The sequence below is a fragment of the Urocampus carinirostris genome, chromosome 6 (assembly GCF_059441175.1).
Source record: "Urocampus carinirostris isolate Australia breed hairy pipefish chromosome 6, RoL_Ucar_1.0, whole genome shotgun sequence".
Lineage (NCBI taxonomy): Eukaryota > Metazoa > Chordata > Actinopteri > Syngnathiformes > Syngnathidae > Urocampus > Urocampus carinirostris.
Window position 1 is genome coordinate 29,496,114 of NC_142354.1, and position 24,299 is coordinate 29,520,412.

At 40.4% G+C, this 24,299-nt stretch overlaps 1 protein-coding gene and 1 long non-coding RNA gene across 6 annotated transcripts in view; one reads left to right on the forward strand and one right to left on the reverse strand.

The window, feature by feature from the left end:
* LOC148364532 (uncharacterized) overlaps positions 1-24,299 on the reverse strand; it is a 48,550-nt gene that overhangs the window by 24,184 nt on the left and 67 nt on the right. For all 5 annotated transcript variants that reach the window (XR_015850764.1, XR_015850763.1, XR_015850762.1 and 2 more), the window contains exons 2-5: positions 22,657-22,698; positions 6,354-6,589; positions 6,216-6,271; positions 5,861-6,029 (exon numbers count right to left, since the gene is read on the reverse strand). This is a non-coding gene — a long non-coding RNA (uncharacterized LOC148364532). The remainder of the gene's footprint in view (positions 1-5,860; positions 6,030-6,215; positions 6,272-6,353; positions 6,590-22,656; positions 22,699-24,299) is intronic.
* LOC148364534 (fidgetin-like protein 2) lies at positions 5,776-24,219 on the forward strand. The gene is made up of 3 exons (XM_088338674.1): positions 5,776-5,922; positions 6,371-6,583; positions 20,565-24,219. Exons 2-3 carry the CDS (start codon positions 6,559-6,561, stop codon positions 21,707-21,709), a joined length of 1,170 nt encoding a protein of 389 aa, XP_088194800.1. The 5' UTR covers positions 5,776-5,922; positions 6,371-6,558; the 3' UTR covers positions 21,710-24,219.

Sequence of the window (24,299 nt, forward strand, 5' to 3'; positions counted from 1 at the left end):
TTCAGAAACAAAAAAAGGTTTATGGTTTTGCACATCTAAGGTAAAGAAAAAAAATCTGAATTTATAATATATATTTTTAATAACTTATTCGAACTTTTACTGTATGGAGTTGTTTGTTGGAAAATATAGTGAAATGCACAATAAAAATGAATTTATCTGGCAATGGAAAAGGATAGCCTATAGTAAATAAAAACAAATGTTCCTATTTTCTGATATTTTTTTGTCTGTTTATAATATATATATATATATATATATATATATATATATATATATATATATGTACATATATATAACGCAAATGAGGGCTGCGTTGTGTAAAATTCAAGCCCTATATTTCTAGACGACAGCACCAGAGCAACCATACTGTGGAGAATATTGCTAGATTGCAACACAGATGTAGTTTCTTTTGTGTTTTTGCCATTGGTGGTTTCCGTGGTAATGGACCATAATGCATTGGCTTGTTATCATGCCTCGAGTATTAAAGGAAACTTCAGCGACCTAATATTGACGGTGATGACAGGGAAAAAGTTGTGTGCCGTTTTTAATAGATAACTACCACTTCTGTTCAATCTGGGTGCATGAATTGAGGACATTTGTGGGTGAAAAAGTTTGTAGTTAATATTGAATAAACTACTGTAAAACCTCCTGTTTTTTTTCTGTTAAGTATTATGTGATTCATTTTGACAAAAACATGGACTTATTTCTCTTGATGGGCATCATAAATGTTTGCAAACGTCACCATAATGTTTTGTATTTAGAGTGCATGCATTGTCGAAAAGAGCAGTTCGCTTTTTTCCTCAGTGCTGCCACAAAATAACCCGCATCGTATTTAAAACTGCCGTGTTTAAAATGCAGCAACAATTTAGCAGCTTGTAAACCGTAACATACGTTACTTATTTCATTAAAATATCAGGGTTAAGTTATGCACCATAGCGTACCATTACACCCCTCACGATTGATTTTGTTTTTCTAATCTTATCATTTGAGTGCAGTGGCACGGTAATGCATTTCTGTTACATTTCCTTCTTGTTTATCAGCTATCCTGTTCCTGTTTGGCCCTTTGTTTTCTTCTGTGGTTGCACATTTCACCAAACACTGAGCCATAAGCCAGTAGGACATTTGCATTCAGGCCGCCCCGTTTAAAAAAGATTTGTGTGTCGTGTTTAACCCCCTTCACCCGTGCGCACGCACGCACCCGCCTCACACATGCGCACCCGAATTATAATTACTAGGACAGTTCAGTGGAGCAGTGGGCCAGCGCTCAGCTGCTCAGGACAGAATTAGAGTGGCAAACAGCTGAGCTTCTCCTGGGGTACTATCATGTGACCTATCCCACCCACAGGGCCAAAAGAACTAAGGGTAGAGTTACCCTGCACGGTTTCCTATGCGGCCTATGCGTGTGTTGCTACATGTGTTCACGCAAAGCAATGGCTGGTCGCATTTTCGCAGTGGTTGGCCCTCAGGGCTTGCAATACCTTCTCTGGTGGCCTAAAAAAAACATATGAATCACGATTTTCTGCCTATCCCCACTAAGGTCACAGAGATGCTGGAGCCCATCCCCAACATTTTTGGGTGTTTGGCAGGGGACACCCTGAATCGGTTGCCAGACCGTCACATGGCACACAAGACAGACAAGACACTAGCTTATTCACACCTAGGGACAATTTGGACCCGCCAATCGACCTGACATGCATGGTTTTGGAATGTGGGGGGGAACTGGAGTGCCTGGAGGAAACCTAACCAGACACGGGGAGGCCGGTAGCTGGAATTGAACCCTGGACCTCCATATCATGGCGCCAATGCGATAATCACTCAGCCACTTTGCCGCTATCTGAATCATGCAATTTTAATTATATTTGGTCCACAAATACTTATTAAATAATTTCAAGAGTCGGTCGGATTCCTTTCATTTCTTTTCCCCTGGTTGCGCTGCTTCCAGGTGTGTATTGTCACATTTAAGCTTTTAAACAATCACATTTCAGCCATTACTTGTTGCCAGGGTCAGAAATCGACCTGGAGGCATTCAAAATCAACTCTGCAGGCCCTGTAGTACAAAATAAGTGTTAATAAAGCTATTGCTTCAACCAATAATATTTCGAGTTGGCGACCCCAAGGCCTTCTAGCTGGTGTCGGGAAACATCAGCTGATGATTGACTAGATGGGCGGTACTGCACCAAAGTGATAGTTCAACCGCAGTTAAACTTGTAGAAGACGAAGAAAAATGATTGGCTAGTGATAGATTGTACTAGCCAGAGCTAGTAAACTGTATATATAGTGAGCTGCACAACCACATATATTGCTATGTTGATTTGATAGTGTTTTTTTCAAACAACAATGGCTGTATGAGGGGAAGTTAATTTAGTTGCAGTTCTACTGTTAAAGCCATTTTCAAAAAGGGAGTTCCAAAAAAAACTTGCAAGCCTGTCACAACCAGGAAGAGGCTTTGTCCACCACTTCTAGTCCACTAACACGTACCCCTGGTTCACATCTGAGTGTTTGTTATTTGCCTCAGGTCGACATGGTGTTTGGAGAAACTATGGATTTGTAAATTTGACTTGCGTTACCAAGGCTGAAAAGAGATGCCAAAGCACTGCTGGACACCTACAAACAACAGGGCTCTCCAAAACCTTTGGGGAAACCAAAGGAGATCTACAGCTCAGCAAGCAAGTGCACAAGGAAACTAAGTTCTAGCGAAAAGGTGAAAAAATATGGAAGTCTTAAAAAGACCTATAGACTATCATTTTTGGGGGCAAGCAGGAAGTTTCCTCTCGGGCACACGATGAAAGCGCTGAATCCAAAAACAAAGGAAATTATGTGGAGTTTCTTTCTCTCATTGCTGAGAGAAACACAGATTTACATAACAACCTGTCCATTAATAGGTGAAGAAAATGAGGATGGATGTTTGAACAAATGAAAAGGATTTGGGGTGGTTATAATGTGGTTTTCTTTTTAAATAAAATTGCAATTTTATGTGGTTATTGTTGATGCTTTTTTTCATGTGTCGCAGCTGCAGACTGCAGGTTTTATAGCCATAAGAGAGTTATTGATTTATTTAGACGTCGCAGAACTGAAGGCCAATGTGTAAAATACAAGGCCCGCCACTGCGTTTTCTGTCAAGAGTATACCCAGCTTTTTTAGCTTTCACACCCATGCCCCATGTACCACCACCCCTTCTAGTTTGTTCCACTGACCCGCTTTGAATCACGTGGCGACACGGAAGTATTTCTTCTGCAACGAAAGAGCACATCTGGAAGCTTCAACTCGACGCTGCCTTATCTACAATGAAAAGAACGGCCCCTGCAGCACATTGTGGGATTGTTTAAACACATTGTTTCTTTCTATGCAAAACAACAGTGTGGCTTTTTTGCCTTTTTTCAGTGTCTGTCAGCATGTGGAAACAGCTTAGTCATCTGAGGGCACTTGGTGAAAGGTCTTGTAGCCTCCTAACACTTCCAAACCCATCAATAGTGCCTATTGAGGTGAAAGTGCTTTTGGATTAGAGCTGGACATGACAAATTGAACTGCAGAGTGTGCCTAGTAATTGGCACATTGATTAAAGAGTCTTGTAATTCCTTTAACGAACAGTTAATTTTGTTGCGTTCAAAGTCAAACTAATTACCAAGATAAACGTGCAAAAATATTGATGAAATATTCATCATGGGCTTCTTTCGGGTACGGCAATGTTAGTTATTCTGAAGCATAACATCACTGAAACCCGAGGCAAACACTCATAAGGGAGTCAAACTAGTCAATACTACACATCTCCGATAATGATTATGCTACTGTACAGTCAAGAAGTGGAGTTTAAAACGGTTTCTGGTTGATGCATACATTGTACAGTATTTTTCTTATACTACTGCATTCTGAGCATGTTTTCCAAGAAAAATAAGAATAACTTTACTTTAAATTTGAAATGAATAATTTCTCTGTATTCCAAAATATGTTTTGTAAATTTCAGATACTTTTGATTGTTTTAAACTACCATATTTACTCGGGTATAAAGCGCATCCCTATTTCATTTTTTCCCCCATTAGAAAAATACACAGTATACACTAATAAATGCGGTATTTAGACTACTACAGATCATTTAAAAATATAAATTTAATGAGACAAAGGTTATCTGCCCGAGGAACAAGAATGTTTTACTTAAAAATAGGATTATTTTACCTATTCTACTATTTTTATATTAAATGTCGTAACAGGACATTTTTGAAACTACTAATAAAATCCTTGATCTTGTCAATGACCAAGCTTTTAGAAAAAAAATCTGATTCAAAGGTGTTGTCTTATAGAGTTGAAGTTTGAAGTTTAAAATTATTTAAATGAATCCAAACTTGCCTTGTGGGTACCTGCATGCAGGTGTCAGGTGTTTTTATTTGATTGTGTATATATATATATATATATATATATATATATATATATAAAATCATGTGAGCTGATGATAAAGGCTTTGCCACAAAATAAATGAAAGAAGCAGCGCAATAAACCATGGTTGAAAGACGTGTTTATGACTAACACTAAGCTGGGTGCTAACTGAGTTGCTAAGCCAATATCCATGGTCACAATGGTCTATCTGCTGAATTTGATTAGCTCTGCAGATACTACCTTGGGATCTGAAGTTTTGGTTTGACTTTTCTGTGTGGAATATTCATGTTGAGTCCAAAATAAATGCATGTGAGGCTAAATTGTTAATATTTGTGAATGTAATTGTTTATTTTTGCAAACATGCCTTGTGAGTGCCAAAGGTTTAATGATAATGACCCCAATTATCCTCAGAACCTAATAAGGATAAACAGCAGAGAAAATAAACTTGTGAATTAATGCTTAACTAAGCAGTAATATTTATAGTAATGGAAGATTAAATTTAGCCCCAAGTATAAATACACACCGGTGCAATGACAACACCACTGAAATTAAAACCCCACAATGGTTATTTAATCCGAGTCAATGGAAGACTGGCCGTGTATCTGCGCAGGCCTGCATGTGCATTGGCTGAAGGCCTGGTGTTGTGTACTGCCGATCCGTGACTGTTTACAGCGGCGTAACATGAGGAGAGCACCGGTTTGTCCCGCCTACGCCATAACTCTAAATGCAGGACCGCAGCTGTGTTTCCATGTTAAAAGCGCTTAACAAAATAAGAGCGTGGGCAATACACAAACAAATGCAAATGAAATAAAAATCACATTAATGGCAGGTTACCGGTGAGGGAATTAACCTGCATTCTAGTCAAAGCTACGAGGCCAAAGCCGGGGTCATTCACTCGTGCCCGTGCATGCGTCGTGGGGGGGTGGGCCGTTGGAATTAGGTAATATTGACATGGTTGTTGCGACCCCGCCCACCCAACAATACAAAGATCGATGTGGTTGATCAATGGGAGTCATTGACAATAACTGAACTTCTGATGCAGTCAGCGAGGGAGAAAATTCACCAGTTTTTGGTCACGTGTCTCCTTATGTGGACTCATCCATCAAAATGTTACAAAAGCGCACACACTCATATGCATGCATGCACATATTTATGCACGGCAGGGGGGAAGCTGGCTCTTCTCTGACATAGCATGATTGGTCATTTTCACCCTCCTAGTTCTCGTTTCTCTCTCTCGCTCACTCATTCTTTCTCTCTCTTTCTCTCTCTCTCTCTCACACTCTCTTTTCCTGCTGAAATAGTTTTAACAAAAGAGGGGGAGGGTTGGTGCAGTTGGGGGAGGGGATGTATGTGTTGCTCTGTTGTCACTAGGCCAGCAAGGGAGGGAGGGAGGCTGAAGGGCGATCGAGGGAGTGGAGGAGAGAAAGATCTGGTCCCAGAAGGGAGTGCTCACACACACACGCGCGCTGTTCACACACTCTCTCGGGCTCCTCACTTGTTCTGTGGAGTAGTGGATTACTTTTCAAATATTTGGCCAGAGGACGAAGGCATGATCAGGTCAGTAATCATTTGTTAAGTCCTTCTCTGAAACGTTCGGCTCTGCGCTGCTCCTCATGTGATCTGATCTCCCCCATGTGTTGAGCGATTCCTGCAACCAGTCTACCCTGTGTAGGTCAAACCAGGGAACGGAAAACAGAGTCACCATTCTTACTATGTATGCAACCTTGTATTTGGGACCTTCTTAAAAAGGACATTATTTTATTTGTATGTGATTGGACTTATGAGTGTGCTGTAACCTTGTTGTGCGCCTGGGCGTAGGAGCAGCTCTCTGAAAGGATTAGAAAACGTACCTGCCGGCTGACCGTGTGGTTTTGTGATCATAGGTTGTCCGTCTGTTAGCATTTAGCTGGAATAGTAAAGAAAACATTTAATTAATTATAAAAACATGACTGTTTTGGAATATTGTGTGAGTGACGATTGATTCTGACCTGTGCACGTTCCTCAGGTGGCTGCCAGCTGCCCCCAGGTGTGAGATGAGCCATGGAAAGGCATCGGGGTGCGCTCACTAGCCCAGCTCTCGACCGCCCGACCAACCACCGCAGCCCGGGGGGATCTTGCGGTATGCAGCCGTGCTCCCACTAGCACCCAGTGGACCCAGTCCTGTCCCTCCGAACCTGGGGCCAGGGCTGCAGAATGCTCAGTCCTGTCATCCCTTACAGTGAGTCTGCATGAAAATGCCCAAATGGGCAGGGAAAACAATCGTTTTTTTTGTGGGTCGTTATCAACAATGTGAGTTGGGGGGGGGTTTCATCTGTGCAGCCCGGACAGACATGCTAATGGGTTTTACAGCTGAGACTCCAGGCTTTGCATTGAGGAATTTCACAGAAAGTGTGCAGCTTCTTCTCTTTTCTTAGCCCCTCCTTATGAGAATAGTGCAGTTTGCGAAGACAATAAGATGTCTGTTTTTATATGAGTTCTCATGATCAAAACATTATCTGCTTTGTATGCCACAAATCTGGATTATTCTAAACATTAGGAAGAACAACACAAAGATATCTATCCATCTATATATAATATATATATATATATATATATAATATATATATATATATATACATATATATATATATATATATATATATATATAAATATATATAAAATCTGTTCATTACATTTAACCAGCACTATCGAGTCATCCCTTATGTTGATCACAAGAGGTTGCTATCCAAGCTGATGAATATGCTTATATTGATTGACTGGACTATTGATCAGGGTTTGCTTTAACAGGATTACACCACCAACCTGATTGGAATATAGTGGCAGGAATTTGGTTTTCGGATTTTCATATAGCACTGCCAAGTGGAGGTGAGAAATGTAAGAGGCTTCAAGGGTACTTGAGGGCAGAGGGTCTTTTTTCGTCGCGCTAGCGTGCATCTGTCACATTCCTCCCTTCCGAAAAGACTCGCGTCCTCTTGTTAGGTTTCTTTTCATTTTTGCAAGACATCAAATACTTAAAAAAATGGAGGTTGTTTTTTTGCAGTGTGGCATCAATGAGTGATGTTATTTACCCGTAACCCCCTTCAGCGGCTAGTTACAGGCTGGATTGTTCGTAAGATGGTGTCAACAGCCTCTCATTAGTCTTGTATTGAAACACAAATTAACATGCCCTCCGCCTCCACACATGCTTCTATAAGAATTAAAGCCGGCTTTTAGGCAAATTGCAGCACATCTTAGGTCCTCATTAGGTGTCATAGTGAAAGGAGCAAAAGAAAAAAAAAAAGGACATCGAAGGGCAGATGGAGAGGACGTGAGGAGAGACTGGTCAGCTGCAGCCTGATATATGAGTGGACACAATAAGCAAAAGGGGGGCCGGCCGGCCTCCACCACATGTGAGTGTGTGCGTGCACCAGAGAGTGTTTGTGTGTGCGAGGGAGAGAACTGAAGATATGGGGGAAGGGAAAACTGACCACACAGGCTCGGACACAGTCGTCTTTTACAATAGTCCAAAGAGAAGGCTGTTCAGGGAAATGTGGGAGAGGAAACTCTAGTGCAAAAATGGGAGCGAAAGAAAGCATAGATTGATTGCTGTGTGAAATAATCAGGCATGCGCAAGAAAACCCATCCTGATGTATGTAACACAAGGGCCTCTAAAAAAGACACTTTAACTTACTCTACCGTCTGATGTTGGACTTTGCTTACTTAACAATGAATGCCCCAAGCCTTTCCAAAAAGCGAAAGGAGATAACGCTGCATTACTCTCTGCATTAATATCCCTCTCCTCCCATTGAGTCTTCCATAGGGTCTGACACAGTGGTGTGAAGTCTTTAATTAGCCCAAATGAGGCAGTAATGTGCAAACCGGGTACAGGGACGAGGGGGGGGTGGGTTGGTCAGCAGGGTCATTTATCAGTGCCGCGTCCAAGTACAGTCCCTCCCCTCTATGGAATTGGACAGTACATGTGTGCAGCATAGACAGAGAGAGGATATGCACTGTGTAAATAGATCGCAGGTTAGATTCCTGGCATTCCAGCGGCCTGACTCATATGAAAGATGACCAGGATTCTCTCTCTTGGTTTGTTTCCTAGCCCAATTGGACGCTGCACCAAAAGGCACATAGCACTTTACCGGCACCGCACAAATGTCCGTCCGGTCGGAAATGAAAGACTTTGTTTATGGGGAGTGGAGTGCACAAAACAACAACTCCCTGCGGGTGTGTGTGTGTGTGTGTTTTTCTTCCCCTTTCTACAGCCACTTCTGATGCTTCACAACCCCCCAAATCCCATTCCCTCTCAGATCCCTCCCCCACATCTACTTTCATCTAATTAGCCCCTAATTACTCAAACTGACCATGCAGTGGACTGCAGGTCCAGCTTGCTTCTGCAAGCATCCACAACTCGCTCAACTTTTTTTTATTCGGCATTTTGATTGGGGTTATTTACAGATTATGCAAGTGAATCACACTACATTGGTAGTTAAATGTAGTTGAATATATTGCATCAATAACGAATTGGAAGAAAAAGTTGTATTGATGACTGCTGTCATTCCTGCCTTCCAACAAAATACATACAATAGTGTAAATTTGCAGCTCTACCAGTTGATGAAATATCTTTGTGCCTTACTTGCCTCAACATGTTGTTATCCGTAACATTTCAAGGTGTATGGCTGCTAGCACGGTTTTTGTTTTGTTTTTTAAATATGTAACAACAGTCTTTGTCTTTAAGGGCTTTTTTTGCCAACATATAAACATGTAAGGTAATTCTACCAGGTAATTATGTGAGATCACAAGAAGTAGGTTGTTATTCAGGGCTTCAACTTAGGCAATAATTGAGACGACTTTCTGGTTTCTTACTAAAGTGTATGAGCTGTTGAACTATACTCAGTGTAAGTTAAATCATGTGGCCAAAGGTAAATTTCTGATCAGTTGCAATGACCTAGACTCAAATTATTCACATGTGAATAATTAATTAGATCATTTCTCTTGTAAATAAGGCCTTTATTTTTGTACCCTGTTCAAGGCAGGCAGTTCAAATCTATGCAGGGCGAGGTTAGAACATTTTTTTCTTTAGAAACATACACAACGAGCGAAGCATGGATTATCTAAGTTTACTGTTCGGGGTTGTTTTACACTGAATGTCTGACAACATGTAGAGGCTTAATTAAGAGATTTTAACTGACGTCATTCTAAATATAGATTTAGCTTATGTGGAGTACTCCTTGGAAGACTGAAACATAGATTTTTTATTTGAACAAATGTATTGACACTAATAACAGAAAACAATCTTGACAATCTCAACAGCAATCAAGCACATTCACAATATTATATTTCAATATGACGTTTAACAGCAAACACAATGTGAGGTTTGAACAACCCTTCTCGAAAATCTTAATAGCAATCAAGCATATTCACAATTTCGTTATACAACATCTTTGTTAGTGTCAATAGATCCGTCCAGGCCAAAGTCGATTTTTTTCTTCTGAACAAATCCACCGACACCAACAGCAGCAAAACAAACACGACAATCTCAACAACCATCAAGCATATGACCACCAGAAAATTATTACAGTTTACAGACAAAATATCTACTAACTGGACATGACCACAGACCACCATGCACAATTCATTTTAGATTTGCAGAGCCATGAGTGGTTATTTCCCTTGAAGGCGTCATCCATGCGCCCCTAGATGTGTGATGTGCATCAAAACTGGCAGTACGACTGTATGATGATCACACTGATTAAGGAAAGCTGTCACAGTACCAAGCCGGCTTAGTTCTCATCTTTGTCTGCTGCTAAGCCAAGCGTGGCCAAGAATGGAGGGCTCTCTACAAGTTCCAAGCCAACACCAGTTGCTAGATTAGGGCCGGGGCTCCCTCACTCATCCCTCCTAATTCCTGGGCTAACCCCCACCGCACACCCGTACGCACCGTAACCCCCCAACCCGACACAGATGTCTGATGCTCCGGCACACATTGTCACTTTTAATGGGTCACTGCAATTGAAATACATTTCATTTGGGAAAATTAGAGCAATTGAGTGGAAGTACAACTGTAGGATTTAAAGTGCTAATTGTGTCGTTTGGTTGTCTCTTATTTACTGATTAGGCAAAGAATAACAAAGGCCATCCAATTGTATGTGCAGGATTTAATAATTACTAGAAGAGAAAACCTTTTCCCTCCCAAATGTAAGGCACAGTTTTAATTGTCAGAGAGCTACAGGCTCAACATATTAATGACAACAATATGCTCTTTCCAGACTAGTCCAAAAATGGCAGGATAGTAGAGCAGATTAATTTGATTTTAATGTAATCGATTTCTCTTTTTATAAATATGCATTTAAAAAAAGAGTTACATCAAAGAATTGAGAGAACTAAAAAGTGTAATTGAATTACTCTAAGATATGAAAAATTGAAAATCTTTGCATAAGTGGTGGAATGCCAGATGGAGTCAATTACATGACTTGTTAACAATAGAGACTGACTACTTTTTGTGGTTAGGCAAAAGCTTTAAATTCCGGGTTTTTTTAGTTTTTTTTTTTTGCATATTGAATGTTAAATTCAGTTTTTGTTTCAAATCACTTCAAATCATTAACAGTTATTGTGATGAATAATTTTCCAGACTGACTAAAATCAGTCTAATATCTGTAATCACTCAAAAATAAAATCATTTTCATTTTTGGCAGCATAGCCCAGTCCTTTTTTGAGAATTGCAATATCAGAAGATAAATAAATAGGCGCAATCTACCCAATTTGGGGGCCATTCTGTCTATTGCTTATCCATGATTGTTCAATACTAACTGTGATGCCATTTTTAGTCGACGGAGGGGGCATAAATGCTGATCGCAGATAAGATTAATAACGGTCATTTACATTTTAGCTAGGCATTGTAGTAGTAAGATTACTGATTGATTTCACAACATCATATATGATGTCACCGCCAGTCAGAGTTTGAGTCCGAGGGAAGTTGGTCTTAGGCAGTTGCATCTTTTATCATGAATTGTCTGTAAGATTTTATGAGATATTTATTTTTGTAGTTAATGTTTTGTCACTTGATTATTTCAAACACAATTTAGAAAAAGGTAATGGTTTTCAAAATAGAAACACTGTTATGTAAGGACAATTGACAATATGAAGTGATTACACTTAGCAAAGGGAATGAAGTGTTCGTAACATATTTAATGATATTTTATATATTTCATTATGTAGAATATTGTTATTCTCATTTTTCTTTATTTCGTAGTTACTCAGGAGTCATATTTGCTTAGATCTGACCTACCGATAGTCATTCTTGGCCAGCAATGCTGAGCTCCTCCAATCAATCAACAAATGTTGTTCTGCAACACGAATATTAACCGCGCTGAGCTTTCAAATGTATTTCACAATTACTTGATGGAGGTTTTGAGCCCCTCCAGTGGTGGCGGTGATGTCTTCAACTTGTCTAGCCGGGTGTCAGATTGTGACACTACTGAGATAAAGCCCATGTGCGCTAATCTTTCATTAGTCTGCTTTCCCAATCTGCACAAAGTCCAAGAGCTTCTCCCATTGCCTGAGCTGTGTGATCTACTCCGGTTTTGAGATTCCATTCCGTCAAATTTGAATGAGGATTTCAGGTCGCAAAAGATTACTTTGCTCAAATATGTCTCTTAATTATGGGTCATCCTGCTTGAGGCCGGATGAGCTCAGATTTAAAGTATTTGCCTGCAATCAGGGTTAGCTGTTTAAAATTATGGATAAAGTGCTGTACAAAGGATACAGTTTTGTTCCCTTTTCTCGGTTATTTCTATCAATGTATGCTTGTGCCATGTGTATTGTAATTAAGCAAGTGCTGTAAGGACCAAAAGGCATATTTGTAGACCTTAACAGCAAAATCAGCTCAGGCTGACCTAATCAATTTATCGTAATGAAAAAAAAAAAACCTGAAAATACTTCTCAATTGATATAAATGACTATTTAGATGAAAAAGGCTAAAATGTATGTTTTTATACACTTCTGTTTGTTTGTTGCTTTTCGAAATGATTGTGCCTTTGTATGGGTCAGTGCCAAGATCAGGAATTCCCTAGAGCTCAGGGATTTCTCAGACACTGGGCGTGGTTTATGATGGGCGACAGCACTGCCATCCTTGGATTGGATGAGCAGGATTATTGGGCTGAGGGATCATTTAATTTAGGGATCAACATGTGGACCGTTTAGAGGCCCATCTGGTGGTCCTGGTGGACATGTGACACGGCCAACACTAATCTGCATGAGGACGGCGTTAAAGTCGAATGAACTAATGTATGAAGGTGCGTGGGTAGGTGTGTAATTGAAAAACACAGTATTGCACACTCCAAATAAATTCCTTTAATGAATGCAGTTAACTGGAAGTGGACATTAGATCTCCTCCAAGGTCAAACAGCCCTAATTGCATGGATTCATAACTACCAAATGTATTTTTAAAAGATGTATGTATCTAACAAACTAAAATATTGTATCTGGTAAAGGTGAAAAAAGGGAAATTAAATAAACTTGAAGCACTGAGTCAATTACTCAATTATTTAGGGATGTCGAACTATTTCTTAGACCAATACAAACTTAGGTAGGAAACTATTATAATAGTCACCAACATTCAATACAGAGCATCACTAGTATAAGTAGTTGGGTTGTACACAAATAAACAATGACATATACCGTATTTTTTCTTGGATAACGTGCACTCGCGTATAACGAGCACCCCATTTTTTTTAGTAAAAATCGGTATAAAATTTTGTTTCACTTTTTCTCAGCTCAAAATAAGCGTTGTAAGTGACAAAAGTTTTTGAAAACGTAGGGCCATAATTAAAATAAATTACTGACAACTTAAACTACGAACACAATACCAAGATAAAATTTACAATGTATTTATTTAATGTACTCTAAAGTCCAAGTCATCATCAAATAATTGATTTTCGTGTCGTGCTTTTTTGCTTTTATTTATATTTTTCAAGACAAATTTCTGTTTTCTCCATTCTCTAACATTCTTATCTGGTACAGTGAGTAAAAATAGTGTGTAATTAGAGATACTGCAATGTAATGCCTTTTAAATGCCATATCTATCACTGGTGGTCTAGCAGTAAGGTATTGCTGCTCTCACTGTCGCAACCTGGTTTCAATTCCGTTTGCATCCAATGATCAATCGTTGCACAAAAATGTAATATACTACCTTAAAACCTTGTGTATAATGCACACCCAAACTGAGTTATTTTTAGCTGAAATAAAAATGCGCCTCATACATGAGCACTTATGGTAATAAAAAAAAATGTTCAGTCCTCTTAATATGTAGGCGCTTGTGTTGTAAGACACCCTGAGTTAATTACTCAGCTCAGTCAAGTCAAGTCAAGTCATTTTTATTTGTATAGCCCTAAATCACGAAGAGTCTCAAAGGGCTTCACAGATTGTTACACTATATTACACAAACTATTTTCAACCGACAAGAGGAGTAGGTTATTCGTATGCAATGGAGTAGAAGTGAGTTTTAAGTTTAGATTTAAACATTTCCACTGAGGTTGCAGATCGAATCTCAGGGGGAAGAGCATTCCACAGCACCGGTGCCCGGACGGAGAACGCTCTCGAACCAGCGGAAGACTTCTTTGCTCTCGGGATCATCAGAAGACCAGCACTCTCAGATCGTAGGCTTCGGACCGGGACATAGTGGCAGATCAGATCTGAAAGATAAGAGGGAGCAAGTCCATGTATGATTTTGTACAATACTAAGAGAACTTTGAAGTCACATCTTTGGCTAACTGGGAGCCAATGCAGGTTAGCCATAATCGGTGTTATGTGATCGTACTTTTTTGTCCTAGTTAAAAGCCTCGCTGCGGCATTTTGTACTAGCTGAAGAGACTTGATTCTGGACTTCGGGAGACCGGAGAGTAGTGCATTGCAGTAATCGAGACGGGAGGTAACAAATGCATGAATTATTGTTTCCGCATCAGACTGAGACAGTATTGAACGGATTTTAGCAATGTTGCGAAGATGGAAGAAGGCAGTTCTAGTAATTTGCTTTACATGCATCTCAAAGGATAGATCAGGGTCAAATATGACACCTAAATTTTTAACTGAGTCACTCTGTGTGATGTGACATTTGTCAATGTTCACAGCAGTTTTTGCGAATAAGTCCCGGCATTTAGAAGGACCAATGACTAACATTTCGGTCTTTTCAGAGTTAAGACGCAAGAAATTGAGTGACATCCACTCTTTTATCTCAGTGAGACAGGCCTCCAAATTTCCACAGTTTAGTGTGGAAGATTCCTCCAACGGAAGATATAGTTGAGTGTCATCTGCGTAGCAGTGGAAGCTGATATTGTACTTGCGAATAATATCACCTAATGGAAGCATGTAAATGTTGAAAAGTAGGGGGCCGAGCACTGAACCCTGCGGAACACCGCAGGTAACATTAAAGGGCTCAGATGTCGTTTCACCATATTTAACACAGTGCGTCCTATCTGAGAGGTAAGATTTGAACCACGAGAGGACGGCTCCTGAGAGACCAATCCATTTTTCCAACCGTTCTAGTAGGATATTGTGGCGCACTGTGTCAAAAGCAGCACTAAGATCCAGCAGCAGCAAAAGTGATGAAGCGCCAGAATCCATTGACATTAGGAGATCATTTGTTACCTTGATCAGAGCTGTCTCAGTAGAGTGGTTAGCCCTGAATCCTGATTGCATGGATTCAAAAAGGTTATTCTCCGATATGAAAGCATTCAGCTGCTGTGCCACTACTCTTTCGAGTACTTTAGAGAGGAAAGGTAGGTTTGACACAGGTCTGTAATTACTTAATATTTCTGGATCAAGGTTGGGTCGTTTCAGTGTGGGTTTAATAACGGCGGACTTAAAAGCTGCTGGAACTACACCTGAGGAGAGTGATGTATTTATAATATTTAGAACTGAAGGCCCAAGGACGCTAAAAAGACTTTTAATAAGTGAACCTGGGAGAGGGTCGAACTGGCAAGTTGTCGGTTTGGCCGCATTCACCACTTGTTTGAGATCATCAAGTGACAGTTCACTAAAACCGGCCATTTTCCCAGGGCAGCCACCCTGTCGTGCATCTGTAAATTTCAGTCCTTTAATACGTGTGGTACTAACAATATCTTTTGCAATTTCTTCCTGTATGCATTGAATCTTCTTAGTGAAGAAGACCATTAAGTCCTGAGCAGAGTGTGTCGAACTGTCTGCGGTAGCCTGTTGCCTTGTAAGCGATGCTACAGTGTCAAAAAGGGCTTTGGGGTTGTTCTTTTGAGACGCAATCACCTTCGAAAGATAGGCCGATTTTGCAGAGGCAAGGGCCGCTTTATACTTTAACAAGCTGTCACACCAGGTTTGATGGAAAACCTCAAGCTTGGTAGCGCGCCATTTTCTCTCCCATTTCCTGCATTCTTTTTTAAGGGCTCTAGTTTCATCAGTAAACCAAGGTGTGCGTCTTTTAGGACGTGATTTTAGTTTTATGGGCGCTATTGAATCCAGCACTCTAGTCAGGGTGGTATTGAACTCATTTATGAGTGAGTCAATCGAGCCATTGTATTTAGGAAAGGACGCAACTGCTCCAGGAAGGAGTTCAAAGAGCTCAGAAACTGTGCCAGTGCTTATATTGCGTCCGCTAAATCCCTCAGCTTTATTAAGTCTACATTTAGTTAGCACCTCAAATGTCACTAAATAATGATCAGAGATAACAGTAGTACACGGTAGAACCATAATGTTTGAGGTTAAAACTCCTCGAGTCAGAATCAAGTCTAGCGTGTTCCCATTTTTATGGGTTGGCAAGTCAACCAGTTGAGTAAAACCAAATGCATCAATTAGAGAACTAAACGCAATAGTAAGTGAACTGTGTGGGGAGTTCATATGAATGTTAAAGTCTCCCATAATTATAATTTTGTCTGCATAGGTTACTAGTTCAGACAAAAGTTCAGCAAATTCGTCTAAGAAAGTTGTGTATGGCCCAGGTGCACGATAGATAGTTATTACATCAATTGACAATTGAGGGGACCGCATCACAAGAGCCTCAAACGTTTTGTAATTATTAGAGGTACGTGTATTAAATTTGAGCGATTTTTCAGAGATTAGCGCAACACCACCACCTCTTTTCAGCGTGCGTGCTATATGACTACTCTCGTAGTCTGGGGGAGAGGCATAATTTAGCGCTAAGTGCTCATCCGGGCGTAACCACGTTTCACAAAGACCCATACAGTTAAGTTTATAATCACGAATAATGTTATCAACAAGTAAAGCTTTTGGAGCAAGCGATCTAATATTTAACGGACCAAATTTCAGCTTTGCTGAATCATTTGACTTAGCTGAACTCTTTGTAGTCTTTGTCGAGATCTTCAAAAGCTCCCGGCGTTGTGGCCGCTCGTGAGCGCTGAGTTTAAAGCGTCGGTTGTCCGGCGAGGAATGAATGGTGGAATTAGTTACATCCTCGCGTCCATCTTGCTGCTTGGACTTCACACGCTTCACACATCTACCTGCACGGCAACCACGCTTCTGTTTCCTTTCTTTACGGGGCCGTCGGCGTCGTTTATTAAGAGGAATAGCTGTCCACAAGGATGCCGGGTCTCTTTGAAGTTCGCTCGGTATATCATGGGCGGTATAAAAAGTGCCCGAAAAATCGAAATTTAGACGCCCACCCAACCGAATAAGTTCGTCCCTACTGTAAGTGTTTTTGGCCACACATGTGTCCAAAAGTGAAAGCAAAAAAGACAAGAGAACGGCAATAAATAGAAGATTAGCTGGAGAGCTAGCCGCAAGCATGTATCCATGCGCAGCCGCCATCTTGTTTTTGAGCTTTCACATATATAGCTATCAATGGCAGTGTATATATTTTAAATTAGCAGCTATGAGCCTCACATGCCTTTATTTGCTTATTTAAAACACACCCACAACCGATGCAAACAATAGCATCAATTCCCCCGGGCGAGTTTGAAGATCTTAAAATATGGGCTGTCATTGTTCATCCCCCAAATTCAAACACAAAATGTATGAGCAAAAGATAAGCACAGTTGTGTGTAAAAACAGTAGTTACATAATACATTTATTTTCATAGTGACCTTTACTTTTACATGAAATATATGTTATTCTCCTACCGTATAACATACCTGTCAACTTATAAAATTGCCCCGTGTACGCCATATAATCATTCTTGTACGGGGAAAACACAGATAGCACCCATCTCGTCTTGCCCATTTCAACTCTAATCTGGATGGTCTTTGTTACTGGTAGCAGACGACAACGTCATCGTAGAGTGTTAATGAAGATGAAGTCTGCGAAATCCTGTACTACTACTTACAATAAGCATCACTAAATTTACTGCAAGTGGAGAACGAACTAAGAGATATACTGAAAAAAGTGTGTTCTATATTTGGTAAATAAAATAAACATGATTACACAAATTATCTTTGGTTTTTATTCTACATAGTCTTTCTCAATGTGAATTAATAGGTGTCTTATTGTGTTAAAATGGTTTATTACCGCTCAATAAAGGAATTGCAATCATTAATAAGGGGAGGAATTCGGCTGAGATTGACAGGTCTGCTATAATGAGTTACTATAAGATACACTGTCTCAAGAGAGGCTATAGTTACAATTTAATTTATTTTCTTTAACTTTTAGGAAACAAAAACATCATGTCTGTTGAGGAAACTTTAGGGTCATTTTAGAAGTCCCTCCGGCCCAAACTACGTTTCAAATCCTCCGCAATGCATGGAATGTCACCCTAATGCTAGTCTTGTAGACGAGGGCTGAAGAAGCCAGTCAAGAATCCTAACACGCTTTTTGGGATAGCTGAATCAAGAGCTACTGTCAGGGTGCAGAATAACAAAGTACTGTGGTTCCCTACTACAAATAACCCCGCCTACGCTCAGCCCCCCAGTCCAGTGCAACCCCTGAGGTTTGGGCCGAATTAGATCATACGCTCGGTGGGGGTGGCTTTGTCCACTAGGAGACTCGCTAAGAGAAAACAATGGCCCCAATGTGAGCGAAGCAAAGGCAGAGGACAGTACTGCGGCCAATGGAGGCTTATCGCCGTGGAGACCAGGCTGGGGGCTATGTTGGCAGCTTCTCATAAAGATTAGGACAGTTGTCCCCCCTGCTTCAATGAGATGGTGTGGAAGAGCAGAGGCTAAGCGCCGACCTGATGCTCAACTAACCAGAGTGACTCTTTGCTTCTTAATCTCCTTGAGAGCAAAATATTTCCATTTTAATCTCGACAATTGATTACTGGTAAAATACTTTTACGGCAGCATATAGATTTTTTTCCTTTTGGAGGACAGAATTTTATAGCTTGCTGTGGAACATGTATGTCTCTTACTTTGTGTCTATTTATTGTTTTATAGATTGAAGCAAACATTTTAACAAAGTTGAAAATTTTAATTTTGAGTACTTTATTTTCTGCCCTATAAGGCTCACCAGATTATAAGGGGAACCCCCAAAATAGACTTTTGCCATATATTTGTCATATAGAAGGCGTATTGGACCCTAAGGTGCATGGAATTAGAACTACAGTCAAAGCTATGCATTCTATACAACTATGGTATAAATTAGTGCAATAATTTGTCAGTCGAAAAATGTCGCTGACCATAATCGCAAAATATTGTGGAAATTGAACCCGGGTTGCGATGGTGAGAATGCAGAAACCTAACCGTTATATTACTAAAGTTACAGATGACAAATAAAAAGGCATTAGATCTGATGTTATTATCACACTATTTTTGCTTAAGGTGCCAGAAAAAAGAAATTCCTCCCGAAAGATATAAATACAAGCAAAAAAAACATAAATTTGGTGTACCTGATGATGAATCGAAGCTTGGATTTATTTATAACTTTCAGGACGCCATTCTCTAGCCTTGGTTTCTGGCACCGGAAGTAAGCACAGTATTATAATGAAATGAAATAGAAAGCCTTTTCATATGTCATCTGCATCACTAGTGGGCTAGCGGTTAAGTTTCGACGTTCTCACTGCTGTCACCCAAGTTTGATTCCTGTTGCATACAATGCTTTGCAAATATGGCCAGCAATATTTTCAGTTAATCTATAATTGCAGACATTTGTTAGAATTATATACCGTAAAACCTCCTGTATTAATGCACACGCATAAATAAAATACTGTATGCATTTACAATCTTGTACACTGTACTGTACATTGCGGTACAGTATATAGGGGTCATTGGGTTATAAGGCGCTCTTTTACATTTCTGGCCAATTTGGGTTTCAGGCGGGGAAATACGGTAATTTATCACTTTCTTTGTCTATGAGAAATAATATTTATCTTATTGTTGTTTTACAAAATTTAAACCCACCAGTAGTATCCTTTTAGTTCTTCCGTGTGTCCTCAGTAACAGTCAGCTAAACTGTGGGGCTAATTTAGCTATCTCACAGTGTTTGTTAGTGTGTTTCAGAATGACACATAGTGTGAATGGATATTTTGGGTAACACATTTACAATCATTGTAAAAAAATAGGTTTGCATCATAACCAATATCAGAATGCTAACCTGTGAATCTAACATATTTTTGCACTGGACCTGTCTTCGGCCAGTTTGTAACCAGTTCCAATTTGGACCAGCTAACAGTTAGCTAACATATGAATCTATCTTAGCGAACTTATTTGTGTCTGTTGGGTTCAAATTGACAAACAATCTCACAATCATCTTTGTAGCTTCCTCTGAAATACTGGTTTCATGGGGTGGAGATTTTGGTAGCTGGTAATGAGATAAAAGCAGTATGCAAAAAGTTGAATTTTGTTTCAAAAACAAAATATATGATTTATACATTGGAGTACAAAATGTAAAGTCATTCTGACATTATATGTAAAATCTCTTGAATAGTTCAAAGTTCAAGTTTTAGTCAAGAAAGTCCATGGGGGCGGCAGTAGCTCAGGAGGTAGAGCGCTCGTCGTGGTATCAAGAGATCGCAGTTCGAATCCCGGCTCCTCCGTGTTACATGTCGAAGTGTCCTTGGGTAAGACACTGAACCCTTAATGCCCCCAATAAGCAGGTTAGCGCCTTACATGGCTGCACGGCCGCTATTGGGAAATGTGAAGCACCCTGTAAAGCGCTTTGGGAAGTCTTGACTTGAAAAGCGCTATATAAATGCAGATCATTTCATTTCATTCATAGTCACACCAACAAGGAGAGTGAACAAAATGGCAAACTAGAGAGTGTATGTCACAATCCTAATTGTCTAATTGTAATGTTATTTACAGGTCTTTTGAAGATGCACTGGTCTCCGGAGCACACCGCCCCTATATCTCAGTGGCCTGAGCAGCACCTTGATGTCACCTCCACTACTTCACCGCCTTCTGTCCACAAACATGAGCCCTATGCGTCCAACGCTCGCCGCAATTACCCCCACACGGGTTACCCGTGGGCCAGTGATGACATATCAGCCCTCACCGCTTCTTCACTTCTCAAGCGCTATGCGGAAAAGTACTCTGGACTGGAGCTGCCCTACGAGCGTCCCGCTTCAGGGTCTTACCCAGAGCCTGGAGCTTTTTTGAAGACTGAATCGGAACCCTGGGCCCTTAGCCAGGGAATCGAGTGCTACCCAGGTATAGAAGCTCTGACTAGCACCAAGGTGGTTTCTGGATCCGCGGGCATCCCGACCACTGGGAGCGTGACTGTCGTGAGCAACAACTTAGCTTCTGACCCAGGCTACAGCGCCGCTGGTTCCTGTGGTGCCACAGCGTCCCAAGACTACCCTCCGGCCTACAACAGCACCTACCTGTCTTCAGGTTACTGCCCTCAGCCAGGCTCAGCACTTCCTCCTGCCCCTCTTCACTCTCTGCAGGCCACCCCCACTCTCGTGCCCAGCTACAGCGCCAGCACTCCAGTCTACAACTACCCACCGGGTTGTTATCCCCAAAACAGCCTCTCTTCTAGTTACAGCCACCCCAGTGCCTCTTACTTACCCCCAGGGATCAGTGCTCCAACCCCCCTGGCACCCAGGCCCACTATGGTGGGTGGTAGTTACAGCTACCCGTCGCATAGCCTTGGTGGCAGCGGCGAGGCCCCTGCACCACTGAAACGCAAAGCCTTTGAGATGGGAGAAGACGGACAAGATGGAGGGGATGTGGACGGACCCCGCTACAGGAAATACGGTAACGGCATCAGCAAAGGCAACGGGCATGGCAACGGCTATGATGTAAGCGGCTCTGCGTCGGATCCACAGCCCTACAAGCCCGGGAAGCCTCTCTTGTCGCCTCCGTATCGTGCAACGGGGGATTATAGCCCCCCGTCTGGCCTGGCAGTGGAGAATACGTCTGGTGATCAAAGCTTTCCTCGTCAGAGGATGCCTATGAAGATACCCGCGTCACACGCTCGGCCTGAGGACCCCACCGGGGGACGTTGACATGCAACTTGGCTTTCGAAAAGGTTCCCTTGCATTCGGAACAGAGGTTTTTAACCCAAAAACACAGTTTCCGCAAATATTTCTGAACATAACTTGCAACAACAAGAGGGCACAATATTCATATGTATGATACCTCATTGTTTTCATTAACCATGTTTTCCCAAAGATCCACAGGGGCATTTTACCATGTGAAGTTGGAGTAGTGTTGGGGTATTATCGCAGCATTCGCTACATAAAGAAAGTCGAAATGTTTGCTATTCTCAGGATCTATTTATTCCTTTCTGCTACTGTGGCCATTGAAATTTTTATTTGGAAAATGGCATGAAGGCCCAATGACTGCAATGTACTCTACCAGTCCACAAATGATCATTTCTGACCAAAAAGTAACAAAAGCAATAATTCAAAAAGGTGAAATTGCCGTATGGTTTCAGCACAATCATACAGTCGCTGATTAAGAGGCTTGAGGAAATGAATGTTCTTATTTGTGCCCCCCAGCCCTGTTAGGTCTGTGCCGCGTGTTTCCAATATGTTCAATGCTACTGCTGTCCTGTTTATACAAATCATGCTGCTTATATAAAGCTGGCCTTTAATTTCTCCTAGTACAGAATATTGTTCCTGTGTTTTTGGCAGTATGTGACTCTAGGGCACATTGTTTACATGCAGAGGCTTAATCTAAAACATCTACAAAAATCCAGCTTATATTTTGTCTTAATAATGAGCAACAATCATGCAACATACTGCTGAATTTAACGATGCAATTTGGCGCACGTGCCAATATGCATGCGGCATCTAATCGCATGCAAAATGGGCCTGCTTGGATTCGGTTTACTGATATTCATTGTCTTTATTTTTGCCTCTGGAAAGGAAGATTTATCGTCATGTTATGGAATACTCAGGAAGAATATTGTTACCTCAGAATGATAATGAATAAGAATGTATGTTATTACCTTTGGAGTGCTTGTTGGGAGCCCTTTGGAGCAAAACTGGAGCTGTCGAAAAACAAAGCATACTCTGAAATCTTCAGGGATTTACAAGGCCTTTGACAATAACAATGAGAATGCACACACACGAGCAGATGCTTGCTTACACACACACGCACACACACACACACACGAATGCATGCACAAACGGACACACACATTGCTTTGTTGCTCTGGGAATAAAAGTGAAATTAATACCAGAGCCTCAAATGTTGAATGTAATTCAGATGTGTTTTGTTTTTAGGAAGAACAATACATGTCATAATGTACATCAATGACATTTTTAGATATATGAAACATATTTTCTTCATGTATAGATTCCCTTATAGATTTTGGTGGAGAGATAACCGGAGTTATATGTTAGAAGACCTGTTATGTAGTTTGCAGCAGGGTGAAGTTTCATGGACAAATCGCAAATGATGGATAACTGAAAAACAAACACACTTCAAATTATCTTCTTTATACGTTTTTCAAAATGTCTTAAGGTCCAAAAGCTGTTGGTTTCTATTTTCTACAGCAATTGATTGTTGAATTAGCCCCTCAAAGAATATGGTGTTTGGGCATAATAATACTTGCTGCCATTAAATTGTTCAACAAAATACATTTAAGCGCGAACCCATTTTTATTGCAGGATTTGGGGAGGTGAACCCCTTTAGTGACAGTCATACATTGGGCCTTAAAATGTCTAAACACACTATTCTAATAACATATATTATGTGAAAAATAAACAAAGCCACAAAATCCCAATAGATTTCTTATTCATGTTGGACTTATTTTAACTAGCCGCCCAATGAAAATGACCACGACGATGACAACAGCCAATTACGGACCACACGTACTTTGATTGGTCAATATCATGTAGCAAAATGGCTGCCTCAGATTTTCTGATGAATTTTATAATAATGAATGTCATTTTCAGACTAGTAGGGACGTGTTTAACATATAATAAAGACATTTAAAGCTTAAATTCCCAATTGGAGAGTGTCGTAAAAAGTACATGCTGAAATTAAATCTTTTTTTTTTTTAAATCACATATTTGCTTCATTAATACATTTAAAATGTGACTTTAATAGATTTTCAAATTAATAGATTTAAAAAAGATGATTGACAACCAAACCCTTGTGTTTTAAAAAAATATATAAGCGCTTAGCTATAAGAATTGAATGCTCTTTATGTCACACAAACTGTTGTTTTCATTCAGTGATTTTTGATCAACCCAAAAAGGATTTCAGTGTTATCTTTCCCTTTTTGTTTTTGTTATATCTTGTGCATACTCTGTAACCATTTCTACCTCATTTTGAAGACATTGTACATGGAAATGTTTGTTTCATGTCCTTTCATACAGGAGCAATGTTTCTCTTCTAAGACTTGTTATAGTCTACCTCAGTTAAACTGTCACGTCAAAATAATGAAGATATATCGTACCTGCACCCTGAAAAATCAAAACGTTGTTTTTTTTGTCTATCGAACCAAAAATATTTGACGTTTGAGTGTTGTCTTTCACTAAAATGTACAATGTCGACAACTAAATGTGGCTCTGGTCGTTTTTATCACATGCAACATATTGTGACACAACTTTGGTGACAATTATACCATTACTTTGTTCGTGA